Raw genomic sequence first — 14558 nt, forward strand, 5'->3', positions numbered from 1 at the left:
GACGGCCACATCAGAAACCTGGGAGCTGTTTTCTTTTTTTTTTGAGACGGAGTCTTGCTCTGTTGCCCAGGCTGGAGTGCAGTGGCCGGATCTCAGCTCACTGCAAGCTCTGCCTCCTGGGTTTACGCCATTCTCCTGCCTCAGCCTCCCGAGTAGCTGGGACTACAGGCGCCCGCCACCTCGCCCGGCTAGTTTTTTGTATTTTTTAGTAGAGACGGGGTTTCACCATGTTAGCCAGGATGCTCTCGATCTCCTGACCTCGTGATCCACCTGTCTCGGCCTCCCAAAGTGCTGGGATTACAGGCTTGAGCCACCGCGCCCGGCCATTTTTTTTTTTTTTTTAAGATCGAGTCTTGCTCTGTTGCCAGGCTGGAGTGCAGTGGCGTGATCTCGGCTCAATGCAACCTCCACCTCCCGGGTTCAAGCGATTCTCCTGCCTTAGCCTCCCAAGTAGCTGGGACTACAGGCGCGTGCCACCATGCCCGGCTATTTGTTTGTATTTTAGTAGAGACAGTGGTTTCACCATGTTGGCCAGGATGGTCTCGATTTCCTGACCTCGTGAGCTGCCCGCTTCGGCCTCCCAAAGTGCTGGGATTACAGGCGTGAGCCACCGTGCCTAGCCTGTTTTATTTTCAGTAATAGCCTTGAGGTGTAATTGACACAGCAGAACATTCACCTTTCTAAAGCATGCCATTGAGTGGTTTTTGGTACAGTCACATATCAATCACCATCATCTACCCAGGGAACTTCCACGATTGTATGTCAGGGCCTCGCCCCAGAGTCTGATGGCATGAGGCCCGGTAACCTGTGGTTTGCCGGTTTTATTTTACCTGCTGTGCAGCCAGGTATGAGAACCACAGAACTAGCACAGAAGCACTCCACTGGGGCCCTGGTGGCCTGTAGGAGACATGAGCACTGGCTGCAAACACTTCCGATTGTCCTAATAAAGGGGCTGCCCTTGGATTCAGTGGGGAGGGCTCAGGGATACTGCTCAGCACCACTGCAGGGACAGTGACACAGCCCTCAACATCAACAGTGACCACGCTCAAAAAACTGGCCCTGCAGGAACCTCAAGTGTCTCCCGCCCTTAATGTGACCACTTGAGACCCCCAGGCCCAGCCCACAGTGGCCCCCAGAAACAGAAATGAGGGTGATGGGACAGTCTCCCCAGTATTAGTGACGATGTTGTATAGGAATGCTTATTAAACTTGGATGTCTATCTGGAACCAGGGGCTCCTGTTAGATCAGATTCTGATTCACGGAGTCTGGGCTGCAGCCTCACTCTAACAAGCTCCTGGGTGATGCTAGGGTTGGACCGTGCCTTGAATCGTGAGGGTGTGGTTCACTACAGGCTGCCCCAGGGCTCATGGTGTTTAATAAACGGAACTCCCCGCTGGGCGCGGTGGCTCATGCCTGTAATCTCAGCACTTTGGGAGGCCAAGGCAGGTGGATCACCTGAGGTCAGGAGTTCAAGACCAGCCTGGCCAACATAGTGTAACCCCGTGTTTACTAAAAATACAAAAACTAGCCAGGCGTGGTGGAGGGTGCCTGTAGTCCCACCTACCCGGGAGGCTGAGGCAGGAGAATCACCTGAACCTAGGGGGCAGAGGTTTCAGTGAGCTGAGATGGCGCCACTGCACTCCAGCCTGGGCGACTGAGCAAGACTCCGTCTCAAAAATCAAAAACAAAAACACAGCATTCCTGAGCCTCACGCTGTGCAGAGTCCTGGACTGCGCTGCCTCATGTGTGGCGGACACGTGCAGCTACCTCGGCATGTGAGAGGTGGGAGAGTCCAGGGGCACTCACCCCATACTGCAGATTACCCCAAAACACCTCTCTCTGCAAAGCAATTTTCCCAGCACTGCAAGGCGGCTATGGCAGTTTCCTGAGAAGTTTTTTCCACCTCAAAGAATGGAGGAGCTGCAAAGTAAAGACTCAGGAGGCCAGAGATGTCCTCCCCTCTCCTGCCACGTTCTCTCCCTCCCCTGCTACCCAGGCACCCCAGGCAGATGAAGGGGGCTGGCTGGCCAGGGCCACCTGTCCTGTGGGTTCCGAGAGGCCATTACCAAGGCAGATTCCCGGGAGGACCTGTTCCTGGGAAGCAAGCGCGGCTCGAGTGGAGGTCACAGCAGCCAGTCGCCAGTGCCATTGAGCATCTCTGTTCCAGGTGGGCTGTCAACACAGCCTCTGCAGGTTCCAACCGGGCGGAGATGAAGCCAGGCACGGGTGTGGCAAGAGCACCGAGGCACGCTTCCTGAGAGGCACAGTCACATCCCTGGGAGTCAGGAAGGGTCAATGGGGAGTGCTGGACACCAGGGGAGCACGGGACTTTCAGAAAGAGAAGACAGTCTTCCACCCAGGCGGCAGGGCCTCCGCAAGGGGCTGGTGCTATCTTAGACGGAGTGAGTGTTGCCCGTGAGGAGCTGTGAGCTGAGTCCCGTGGGGGTGTTGCAGAGGCCCCAGTCTCCCTTCTGCCCCACGTCCAGGCCCACTCTTGGGGGCGCTGTGAGGCTGAGGGGGCATCCTCCCAAAGCTGCTCCAGCTCATCTCAGGCAGCCTCAGGTTGCCAGTCTCCTAAGTGACCCAACATCTGCGTTCCCTTTGTTGGCATCACTCTGCCCCATCCTTGTCCCCTGCCTTGTCCTCTGCCCCTTGCAATCTTCCCTGGCTCTGTCTGCCCTCTGCCCAGAGGCCCTGCCCTACCCAGTGTGTCCTGGAGGCTGGGCTCAGAGGGTCCAGCCTGTGCCTAGCCACTGGAGCCGGGGACTGAGAAAGGTCCTGAGATGAAATCCAGGGTGACAGAAGGTAGGTGTGAGCCCTGCGAGCTCCTAACCAGGTGCCAGGATCTGTCCAGTCAAGCAGGGGCAGGGGTGGGTCGACAGGATGGGGACCCAGGCCAGGAACTGACTTCACGGGAAAAGCCCTGGGTGGGCGGGAAGATTCCAGAGCACCGCTGTGGCTGATAAGGGCAACAGGCAGCAGTGTGGAGCCGGGGAGGCTGGGGGTGGCCCTGTCTTCTGGGCGGCGGCCCCCAGAGCTAGCTGGCAGCAAGCCTCCTATACAAGGTAAGACCACAGAGCCTGGCAGTGGTTTGGAATTCGTTCTTCTCTTTTGTTAAAAGGGGGAAAGGAAGTGGATGCGGGTACCCCCAGGCACAGGGGGAGGCATGCAGGCAGCCCCAGCAGGCAGGCGCTGGGAGGCGGTGGGAAGAGTCCTGGAGTTTCCCACAATCCTTTTCTCTGCAAGGAACAGCGACGCTGGCTGATGAGGGGGTGGGGTGGGAGGCAGGGCCCTGGGGAGGGGGCGGCAGGCAGGGGGCTGGGGGCTCACTCTAACATGCAAAGTCCAGCTGCCCTAGGAACTAGGTTGCTTCTGAAGAGCGACATACGTAGAAATACACAGACACGGCCACGCGCACACATGCGGAGAGGCTCTGCATTCCCTAGGGTGGGGGTCGAGGCCTGCCGGCCCCCAAGGAGCTCCAAGCCAGGGATGAACAATGTCTCCGCCAGGGTGGTCCTCCACGGCACCCCTGGGCTGGGCGGGGCAGGTACATCTTCGAAGGAAGGTTGCGTGGTCTCTGAAGTTCTATCCGCCAGGCACCCAGGCCGCTCTGAACCACTCCATGTGCCGGGGCCGCTGGGGCCATGACCTTGCGTGTGGGCAGCTGCGTGTTCTGGCACCAGACACGTCCCTGCCTGGCTAGAGTCCGCGCTCTCCCCTCCAGGGCTCCGGGGAACAAGGGGTGCAGACAGAAAAGGGGTGAAGGGGGCCCGCGGAGACGTCCTCTCCCCCGCCCCACGGGGTCCTGGCCTCCGGGAGGGGGGAGGGGCCTCCCTTATCTCTCTGCCTCCATGGCAGGGTGGGCCCTGGGTTCTGAGGTGGCCTGTTGCGGGGCCAGGGGTGGCCAGTCTGAAGCCGGAGAAGGGGGTGCTGGAGTCCACAGGGGCGGCTGTGGCTGGTGGTGCTGTGGGCCCCCCGGGGGCGAGGCCGCCGTGGGCCAGCTGGAGGCCGCAAAGCTGCTGGTGGCGGCATGGGGGAAGTGTGGCGGGGGTGACGTGGCTGTTGCGGCCATCGGGCTGCCGCTGCCACCGCTGTGGAAGCTCTCGGAGGCCTTGAGACGGGAGAACATGGTGAGAGCGTCGGGGAAGTTGGGGGGTGTAGCGGGGGTATTGGCGGGTGTGCACATCTGTGAGGGGAAGAGAGGAGAGATGGGGTGAGCACCCCTTCCTGGAGGGGCCCCCACTGCCTCCCAAGGGGAGATGCGTGGCTGGCCCATTCTTGGAAGGCTCTGTGTCCCTTCCCCAGCTCCCCGAGCCTGTCCGCCGCCCAGGGGTTCCCAGAGAAGAAGGCTTGAGATGAACTGACCCGGCCTCACTCTTGGCAGCCCACAGTGCCTGGGGCCACGAGGCTTTCCCAGGCCACCCCCTTCCATCAGCCACAGCATCTCGGGGGCTATAGGGGGGTGAGGAGCTTCATTGCCCCAGAGGCCGGCGCCCCCCAGGTCTCAGGGGGGAGCTGGCAAAGGCAAGATTAAGGGCAAGACCCATGGAGCCCGGTCTCCTGCTGATCCATCTCCAAAGAGACCGAGCCCCACCTGCACCAGCGCCCTCGCACACCTGGGCCAGGGGCTGCTCACTAGGCCCCGAACTAGCTAGGCCCCTTCCGTCCAATCCACAACTGGGAACTCCAGGGGACACTTACCATCTGGTGGTGGTGGTGGCTGTAGGGGATGTTGGTCTCCTGGAAAAAGGCGCTGAGGGCTGTCTGCAGGAAGAAAGGCCCCTGCTCACCCTCCAGGCCCCGCCGGCCCTGTCACTGCCCTTGTTCCCAGGCTCCTCTGAGGTTGGGGATGACCTTGGCTGCACCACTGGGTGGGAGGGGTGGGTCGCAGTGCTGAGGCTCAGTGGCTTGCCTGTCACCCCCAACCCTCGCCACTCTCCAAGGAGGAGCCAGGGAACCCTGGGCAGTTGAGGTGGGTGGAGAAGACGCTTCTCCTGCTGCTCGCCGCCTGCCTCAGTGCCTAAGGCCTGCAGAGCCCTCCCCCTGCACCAGGTGGCACCAACACCATGACTGGGGGAGGGCGGGCAGTACCCTCACCCCATCCTGGGGGAAAGGCAGCACGGCCCCAAGTAGCCCAGCCAGACCTCCCCACCCCTGCTCCATTTTAGGAGATTCTAGCCTGGCTGTTACCACCTTGACAGGTAGCAAGTCTCTACTCTTCTCTAAGCCTTGGTTTCCTCATCTGCGAAGCAGGGGCATTTTGAAGGAGTCTGAGCCTGGTGGGGGGGATCCCCTGCTGCCCCACCCAGTTCTGCTTCTGGCTGATCAAAGGGCCACTGTTTGGGCCTTGGTTTCTCCATCTGTACCACAAAGAGGCTGGACTAGGTGACTCCCAGGGTCCCCTCCCTTGCAACAGTGACCTCCTATGATCACCAGATTCCAGCAGGCAGGGCCTGGCACCAAGGAGACAAGCCTGGGCTTTAGGTTCACTTGACCACCCACCCAAGCCTCCCTCAGAACAGTGCCCGGGCGGTGGAGCAGAAAGATCACCCTAGGACCAAAGCCACCACGGGCTTACGACAGCTCCCAGCACAGCTCCCCAGCCACCCGCCCTTGGCTGACACACTAGGCATGGGACGCTCCACCGTCTCCCTCCACACCTGGGCCACATGCCACACTGAACATGGTGCAGGCACCCAGCAGGGCTCCATCCCAGTGGGGCTATGGACTGTCATCATTAATCCCACAGGCAAGGACTGCTGTCTTACAGGCAGGGAAATGAAGGCAGGAAGTGATTTGCTCAGGGTCAGCTGGTCAGCAGAAGACAGAAATGGGGGCGCTTAGAAAGGCCAGGACCGGAAGGGGAGACAGGAGCCCTTTCCTGTGTGTGTCAGCTCAGCAGGTTCTGAAGGTCCTTAGTGACTGGGGACTGAGGAGCCCCAGAGGGAGGCGCTGGTATTTGCTATGTCCTGGCTGGGGCCCTGCAGGGGTGAGGAGGCCCATCCCAGGGAACGGAGGCTGCTCTTGCACAAGGGCCGGTGAGGGAGCCCCACAAGTGTGTGAGGGGTCCTCTGGGCCCTGGCAAGTCCCAGACCCAGACTTGGAGCTTCGAGCAGCTGAGGTGCCCCCACTGCCACCCCTCAGGCCCACTCCCCTAATGCCAGCTTGACTTCCTGGCCCTCCCAGGCCCAGCACACCCAGAAATGCAGCCTGGCTCCTGGGGCCTACCCTTGGTCGGGGGTTATACATGGGGGGCTGCTATTTAAAATTTAAAATTTTGTTTTTGTTTTTTTGAGACAGAGTCTTGCTCTGTTACCAGGCTGGAGTGCAATGGTGCGATCTGGGCTCACTGCAACCTCCACCTCCCCGTTCAAGCAATTCTCCTGCCTCAGCCTCCCAAGTAAGACAGGCGTGCGCCACCATGCCCGGCTAATTTTTGTATTTTTAGTAGAGACAGGGTTTCACCACGTTGGCCAGGATGGTCTTGATCTCTTGACCTCATAATCCACCCGACTCGGCCTCCCAAAGTGCTGGGATTACAGGCGTGAGCCACCATGCCTGGCAAAAAATATTTTTTAAATAAATGAATTATGTGGGGAATTTCTTGCAGGAGACTCCCTATCTGGGTGTCCCCAAACAGGAGTGTGGGAGCTCAGGCCTGGGGGCTGGTCTTTAAGCACCTTCCCAGACCGCAGGACCCACTGTCAGCAGCAGCTGTGCCCCAAAGCCCAGGCTCACTGTGCAAATCCCAACCCCAGAAGCCCCAGGCCACACCAGAACCCCCTCTGCAGGCCGCTGTGTGCATTCTCCATTGAGAAACATGTGCCCCACTAGACACAGGCCCCTCCCCCTGCAGCCTCCTGCCCCCATTAGCACCTGAATTGCAGCAAATGTGACCCAGAAACACCGCCTGGTGGATGCAGCCAGCGGGTGGAGCGTGGGGGGGATGGGGTGGCCATGTGAACCCCTCGCTCACCCCCATTCCGAGGCCGGAAGTCCTGTCACCTTCCTCCAGCCTCCCTGGTGGCCCCCACTTTACAGATGGCACAACTGAGACTCGGGAGTGGAGGGCACAGGGCTCCTGGCACAGGGCTCCTCCCACGGGGCCCCTGGGAGCCACCAGAGGCCCCAGATGCTCCTGCCCCTCCTGGGAACAGTCTTTCCCCAGACACTGCACTCCTCAAAGCTGCATTTTCAATTAACTGTGCCACTGAGGGATGTGGCCTGGGTGCCAGCTGGGTGCCAGGTTCTGAGGGCTGGGGTGAGTCCTGCAGGCAGGGCCCGCTTCCCAGCGGACACCTGCCCGCCCAGCCCCAGGCAGGGAGGGAACCGTGCATGCAGGTGTGGGACTGCCATGAATGTCGTTTTGCAAGTTTTGCCACATCCAGCCCTTGACACAAACAGGGCTGATGAGGGCTGTGGAGACGAGGAGGGGAGCAGGGAGCTTCCTCCGGGTGGGGCTGCCTTGGGGCACGGGGGACAGTGAGCTGGCCAACAGAGGCTGATTCATGCCCCCCAACCCCACTCTACAGATGTGGAAACTCAGGCCAGAGGGACAGAGCAGCCTCCTAAGTCGCCCCCGCGACCGCTGGTAGGAGGGAAGTAGGCAAGGACAGAGGTATGGACTCATCTGAATAGGATAGCCTCTGCCTTTCCAGACTGTCCCAAGCTTGGGACATTCTGATCCCCATCTAGTCCCCAGCAAGCAGAGCCCCAGAGTTCTCTGGCTTCTGGTCCCTCCTGCAGGCCCTGGGATGGCTCCTCATGGAGAAACCAGGTTCCCAGTCCCCAGCTGGGCACAGATGGTACTGGGATGGCTGAGGCTGTGACCCTAACCCTGTGAGGTGCACAGGTCAAGGGGCTCTGGCCTCATCCCCAGATACCACCACGGGGTTAATCCCGAGGTCAGTGAATTAGGGAAGGCCAGGTAGCCTCTGGGCAGCACAAGCCAGGAGCACTACTATCCTGTGGGTTAGGGGAGGCCCCGGGGAGTGGGTGCCAGACTGGGGCAGTATCACCGCCTACCCAACTAGCCTGAAAGCTGCTGAACCTTGTGCACCCTCCCCCGTGCACCGGCAAAGGTACAGATGCCCCTGCCAGCCCCAGGAGAGCACCTGGACGCGCACACGGAGTCCCCAGGCACACCTCTGGAGGGAATTCACGCTTATCCCTATGCTGTAGTGTGGGGCTCCGACACGCCACCCATACAGTCCACGCCGTGTACACACATCACACCGTGTCGGGCACGGGCGGCATCTGCAGACCCGCCACATGTTTACGCGCTGATCACACACCAAACGCACCGGGGGGGGCCGCGCGTTCACACGCGCGCCAACGTGCCCGCAGGTCCGCCACCTCCTCGGTGCCCGGGCGACGCCGTGGCGCGGTGCGTGCGTAAACACAAATGCACATGGACGTGTGCGCACGCCGCCGGCCGCCCACCAGGCACGCGGACCCTCGGACCACACGCCCGGAGCGGCTCCGCCCTCCGGCCCAGCTCAGCCGAGGCCTGGGGCGTCCTCCTTCCGGCCGCCCGCCCGACTGTCCGTCCGCACCGCGGCGCCGCCCTGCCCTCGGCCTTTACCCGGACAAAAGGGGTGGGGGGGTCCCCGTCTCGATCCCAGGGGACTCGGGGCCCCGCGGGGGCGGCGTATCCCCGACCGGTAGCCCAATTCCCCCCTCCGCCCGCCGCGAGCCCTCGGGATCCGGACGCCGGGCACCGCCGTCGGGAGAGCGGGTCGGGTCTGCGGCCCGGAGCGGGCGCACAGCCGGCACGCGTCCACGCCACCCGCCCCCGCCCCGCGGCCACGCGGGACACACTCCGCCCGTGGCTCCGGCCCTCGCCCAGCTCCGGCGCCGCGCACCTCGAACTGCCAGTGGGCCGCCTGCAGCAGCTGCTTCGCCTGGTCGGCCGCGCAGCCCGCCGTCAGCACAAACTGGTTGATCATGACCTGGTGCTTAAGCTCGTCCATGTTCACGGACATGGCGCCGCCGCGCTGCCCGCTCCGGCCTCCCTCCGCCGCCCGCGCCTCCGCCTCACGCGTCCACCATTAGCGAGCCGGCTCCGGCTAATACAAATATTTACTGTGCGGCTCTGACTCACCGCGCCTCGCCTCGCTCCGCCGGCGCCGCGGCATGCTGGGATATGTAGTCCCCGCGCTGCGCCGGGCGACCCGGGGGAGCGGGGCCGGCACCCCAGGGGACGCCAAGCCCGAGAAGGGGCGTGTCTGAGCACCGAGCGCCCGCTGCAACCTCCGCCTCCTGTGCGGCTGTCCGGGCCGTGATCCGAGCCGGGCGCGTCTACGTCGCCCTCGTTGCTCTCGGTGGCACCCGTGCCCCTGCTCTGGCACCGATGGGGGTCCGCAGGCGGGGGCCACGTCTGTGCATGGGCGCAAATGCCGGACCACAGGATCTTGGCCAAGGCCTGGGGACCGTGTCTGAACGCTGAGCGCCTACTGTGTGCGGATGCCCGGCCGTGACCAGGATTGGGGGAGTCCACGCCACCCTCGTTGCTCTGGGTGGCACCCGGGCCCCTGCTCTGGCACGGATGGAGGTCCGCAGGTGGGGCGGGTCTGTTAATAGGCGTCTTTGCCAAGGCCCAGGAACGGTGTCTGAAAGCTGAGCGCCTACTGTGTGCAGGCGCCTGAGCCGGGACCAGAGCCAGTCACATCCACGTCGCCCTCGTTGCTCTCGGTGGCACCCACGCCCCTGCTCTGGCGGGAATTAGGAGCCCAGAGGCCGGGGCCACAGATCTGTGCATGGGCGCAAACGCCAGGCCACAGACGTCTTTGTCATGCCCCGGGTACTGTGACTGAAAGCTAAGCGCCTACTGTGCGCAGCTGTCCAGACCGTGACCAGAGCCAGGCACGTCCATGTCGCCCTCATTGCTCTCGGTGGCATCCGTGCCCCAGCTCTGGCCCGAACTGGGTCCCAAGGTGGGGCATACAGATCTGTGCATGGGCACAAACGCCGGGCCACAGGCGTCTTTGCCAAGACTTAGAGACCCTGAACCCCTCTGTGATTGGCATCGCACTGTGTTAAGTAGTAGGCACACCCTTAAGAGAGGGGTCTTTAGGCATTTTGCCCCAAATCGGCTGGTCTAGGCTGAAAGGCCTGGCACACTGTAGGCGCCGACAAATACTCGCTCAGTGAATGAATGAATGAGCTGCTTCAAAGCTCCGCTGCACGTCACCGCCTGTAGTCAGCCTCCCAGCTCTCCTCACTCAATCTCTCATCGCCCACTCGTGGCGTGGGTCCTTCCTAGCCTGGCTCTGGGTCTGCCCCACTGTAGCCCGATGACCCTCTGGACGGCGCCTGGGACAGGATGGCGGGGGCGGCAGCCTCTGGTGCTTCGGGGTCCCCCTCCCGGCTGTTCTCCTGCTTTCCCACGAAAAATCTCGTGCTCTTTGCCGGAAATCTCGGCCCTCAGCGGGCGGGCGCCAGGACCCCACGGAGCCAGTTCCGGAGCGGCCCCAAACTCCCATTCCCAGAATGCCTCGGTTTATTTGCATCGTTTGGTCCCCGTGACGTCAGCTGAGTGAGGTTGTGCCTCGACCAATAGGCAGCCTCAGGGTGTTAGGACCTGGCCATATAAGGTAAACAAAGCTGGTCGCCCAATGAGGAGGCGGCGGGGGCGGGCGCTGGGTCGGGGAGGCCGGGGGCGGGGCCGGGGGCGGGGCGACCGGGCCGTGTTTACAGACCGGCACATGGCGCTTCCGGTTGACGTTGCGGACGGCTAGTGAGGCCCTAACCGGCTCGGAGCGCCCGGGGGCAGTAAGGAGCGGTCACGGTCGCTCTCGGTGACCTTGGTTTGGCTCCTTGCGCCCGCTGTCCCCAGCCTCCTTAGTTGAGCCACTATTTGTTGGGTCCTTCCTCTGTTCCTGGCCCCGACCTAGCCTGGGGCGACAGGAGCAGTAGCCGGGTGGGGGGCTGTGAGGATGGCTGGGGTCGGGATCGAATTTCGGAAACCCGGAGGACGAGTGTAACCTTGCAAGATGGAAAATGCCATCCTGGGCAGGCGCGGTGGCCTGTAATCCCACCTACTCGGGGACTGTGGAGGGAGGATTGCCTAGGCCCAGGGGTTTGAGAACACGCCTCTACAGATATTTAAATTTTAAGAAAATTAGCTGAGTTCGGGCTGGGCGCGGTGGCTCCCGCCTGTAATCCCAGCACTTTGGGAGGCCAAGGCTGGCGGATCACCTGAGGTCAGGAATTCGAGACCCGCCTGACCAACATGGCGACATCTCGTTTCTACTGAAAATACAAAAACTAGCCGAGCGTGGTGGCAGGCGGCGCTTGTAATCCCAGCTATTCCAGAAAGTGAGGCAGGAGAATCGCTTGAACCCGGGAGGCGGAGGTTGCAGTGAGCTGCGATCGCGCCACTGCACTTCAGCCTGGGCCACAGAGCAAGAATCTGTCTCAACAAAAAAAAAAAAGAAAAGAAAATTAGCTGGGTTCCATGGCCCACACCTGTAAGTAATCTCAACACTTTCGGCGGCCGAGATGTGTGGATCACTTGAGTCCAGGAGTTTGCGACTAGCCTCAACATAGTGAGACCCTCGTCTCTATAAAATTTTTTTTAAAAAGTGGCCGGGTGCAGTGGCTCACGCCTATAATCCTAGCGCTTTGGGAGGCCGAGGCGGTCGATTCCCTTGAGGTTAGGAGTTCGAGACCAGCCTGGTCAACATGGTCAAACCGTCTCTACTAAAAATAGATAAAATTAGCCGGACATGGTGGCGCACGCTTGTAGTCCCAGCTACTTGGGAGGCTGAGGCAGGAGAATTGCTTGAACTCAGGAGGCGGAGGTTGCAGTGAGCAGAGATCGCGCCACTGCATTCCAGCCTGGACGACAGAGCAAGACTCCGTCTCAAAGAAAAAAAGAAAAACAAAAATTCTGGAGTCCCAGGTACAGGTTGAGGTAGGAGGATTGCTTGAGTCTGGGAGGTCAGAGGCTGCAGTGAGCAGTGATTGTGCCTGGGGGACAGCAAGACCCTGTCTCCAAAAAATAAAAAATGCCCTAGGGAGGCCAGCACTGGCCCTGGGGGTGAGTTAGGGGCTACTGAAGTGTTTAAATAGATCTGACCCCTTGTACACGTTGGGATCACTGTGGCTGTGGCTGTGCTGGATCAGATAGTGGTGGAGAGCTCCAGTCTGAACTAGACGATGTTCTTGTGTTTGGTTCCAGGGGAGTCTGCCCTGCCTTCGGAATTGGGTGGAATGAAGGGAATTGCCTCAAGCTGCGGCTCCCACCCAGGCCCCTCAAGCCTGACCAAGGACTTTCCCACTGGGTGGTGGGAGGAGGACACCGGGGGAACTAGTGGACTGGACCTGAAATGTCCTGGGGTGGGAGGGTATGATGGTAGGGAAGGCTGGGGCACTGAGATCGCTGAGAAGGTTGGGGAGGGAAGGGAGTCAGGGTGCAGTAGAGTTGGTCTCTGAGGGCTGCGGCTGGGAACCTGGCCTATGGGCAAGGGGCGGACACTGAGTCTTTGCTTTTCCCAGGCAGGCGCTTAGCCTCGGGAGAAGCCAGCTGACTACAGGAAATACAGTTTAAGCTTCTTTCCTGCTGCTTGGGGATCACTTAGGGTCCATCGTATTTTTTAAACCCTGATGGTTCCAAGAGATGTTTGCTCTTGCTAAGAGTTGCCCCTTAACCTTTACAGAGTTCATATGCATGAATTAATGTGGGCCAGGTGCTCCATAGGGTAGGCCCACAGTAAAAACCAGCTCTGAATATGATTCCCGCTATCGTAATTACCACTGGGATGGCAGCACAGTGTGGTAGAAGGTGTGCAGCTTCAGGAGCCGGACAGACCTGGGTGTCACGCTTGACTCCGCTGCTTAATGACGCTGCTTAATGACTTAATGCTTTTTATTTTTTGTCTTTTTTTTTTTTTTCTTCCTTTTTGTGGAGAACGGGGTCTCGCTATATTACCCAGGCAGGTCTCGAACTCCTGGGCTCAAGCTATTCTCCTGCCTCTGCCTCCCTGAGAGCTGGGATTACAGGCGTGAGCCACCACGCCCAGCAATGACTTAATGCTTAATGTTGAGCGAGTTACCAGAGCTCTGGGCTTCACTTTCTCACTGGTGGGTCTGAGTTCCGGCCTCGCTGCGGTGGAAGATTAATGCTTCTAAGGTGCGTGGTGCAGGGCGCGGTGCTAGTTGCACGGTTCTAGTTCTCTCACCTCTTTACCTGCATCTGGACCACTCTGGGAAGTCCTAGCCCTATTTTACAGATAATACTTAGCCTCTGATGTTCAGAACCTGTGGAGAAGAGCGGGCACCCATGGTGCATTTCTGGCAAGGGAAGAGGGACACCGTCCCGGCAGGGCCCACTGGCGGCTTGCCTTGCATAGGGAGGCAGGAAGTGCCTTCGCTCCTCCTTCCACCATCGTCCAGGTACCACTCAGGTGCCTGCCTAGGCTTGCCCAGCCCAGGAGCTCTCTCAGGCCAGCAGGCTGGCAAGAGTCGGGCAGGTGGGACTGGCAGAGTCAAAGGTCACCCTACTGATCTCCATTGAACCCCCTCACCCCCATCCCCTAAGCCAGCTTGTTTTCCCAGGGGCAACAGGGAATTTAAAAACAACCTTGTTTTCAGCCAGGATTAGCCTGGTTGGAGAGTGAACTTTGGATTCCGTAGCAGGCTGGGCTGGAGGCTGACAGCTGGGGCCAGCACCTAGTAGGAAGGAGAGAAGGCATTTCCAGCAGTGCCCTTATCTCACCTGAGGGCCCAAGAGGTTCAAGGCTTTGCCAGACCTAACATGACCAGTCCATGCGGGGTGCAGCCCCCTGGCCGCCGCCTCCTCACCCCATTCTTTGATTTATTCCACAGATGTGCTTATCAGACACCTACTGGGTGCCTGGCTCTGGGAGCACTGGAATATGCCAGGATCCTGCCCACTCAGGGGCTTGAGAAGTGTAGACTTGAAACTCAGGCACTCAGACCAGGAAGCCACCAGTTGTCTCCAGGGTCCGTCTTTATGTTTTTTTTTTTTTTTAAATTATTTTTATTTTTTGAGACAGGGTCTCACTCTGTCACCCAGGCTGGAGTGCAGTGGCACAATCATGGCTCATTACAGCCTCGACCTCCCAGGCTCAAATGATCCTCCCATCTCAGCCTCCCAAGCAGCTGGGACTACAGATGTGTACCACCATGCCTGGTTATTGTTTACATTTTTTTAGAGATAGGGTTTTGCCATGGTGCCCAGGCTGGCCTCGAACTCCTAGGCTCAAGAGATCCGCCTGCCTTGGCCTCCCAAAATGCTGAGATTACAGGCGTGAGACACCACGCCTGGCCCTGTCTTTATGTTTCAGAGAGCCCAATGCTGGCTGAATGAGGGGCAATGATCTGGCCCTTGCCTTGCTTCTGATCTTGGATTCTGTCATCTCCCTCTCAATTGATTCCAGCCCTGTGCCATACTCGGTTCTTTCCCACTGGAGAGGTTTTGTATATGCCATTACCCCTACCTAGAACCTGGAGCAGCCTACCCCTCACACTTTGCCTGGCTGGCTATTAATTTCAAGTCCTGGCTTAGCAACCGGGTGTGGTGGCTCACA

General features: G+C 60.0%; 1 protein-coding gene and 1 pseudogene across 1 annotated transcript; both read right to left on the reverse strand.

Annotated features, from left to right (window-relative positions):
* Window positions 1-3087: 3087 nt before the first annotated feature.
* Window positions 3088-9194, reverse strand: UBALD1 (UBA like domain containing 1). The gene is made up of 3 exons (XM_007984350.3): window positions 8868-9194; window positions 4705-4767; window positions 3088-4189 (listed from the first exon to the last, which is right to left on the reverse strand). The coding sequence occupies exons 1-3, from the start codon at window positions 8985-8987 to the stop codon at window positions 3839-3841; spliced, it is 534 nt and encodes a 177-aa protein (XP_007982541.1). The 5' UTR covers window positions 8988-9194; the 3' UTR covers window positions 3088-3838.
* On the reverse strand, window positions 4877-8861 carry LOC140711652 (uncharacterized; annotated as a pseudogene).
* Window positions 9195-14558: the final 5364 nt, after the last annotated feature.

The sequence above is a fragment of the Chlorocebus sabaeus genome, chromosome 5 (genome assembly GCF_047675955.1).
Source record: "Chlorocebus sabaeus isolate Y175 chromosome 5, mChlSab1.0.hap1, whole genome shotgun sequence".
NCBI lineage: Eukaryota > Metazoa > Chordata > Mammalia > Primates > Cercopithecidae > Chlorocebus > Chlorocebus sabaeus.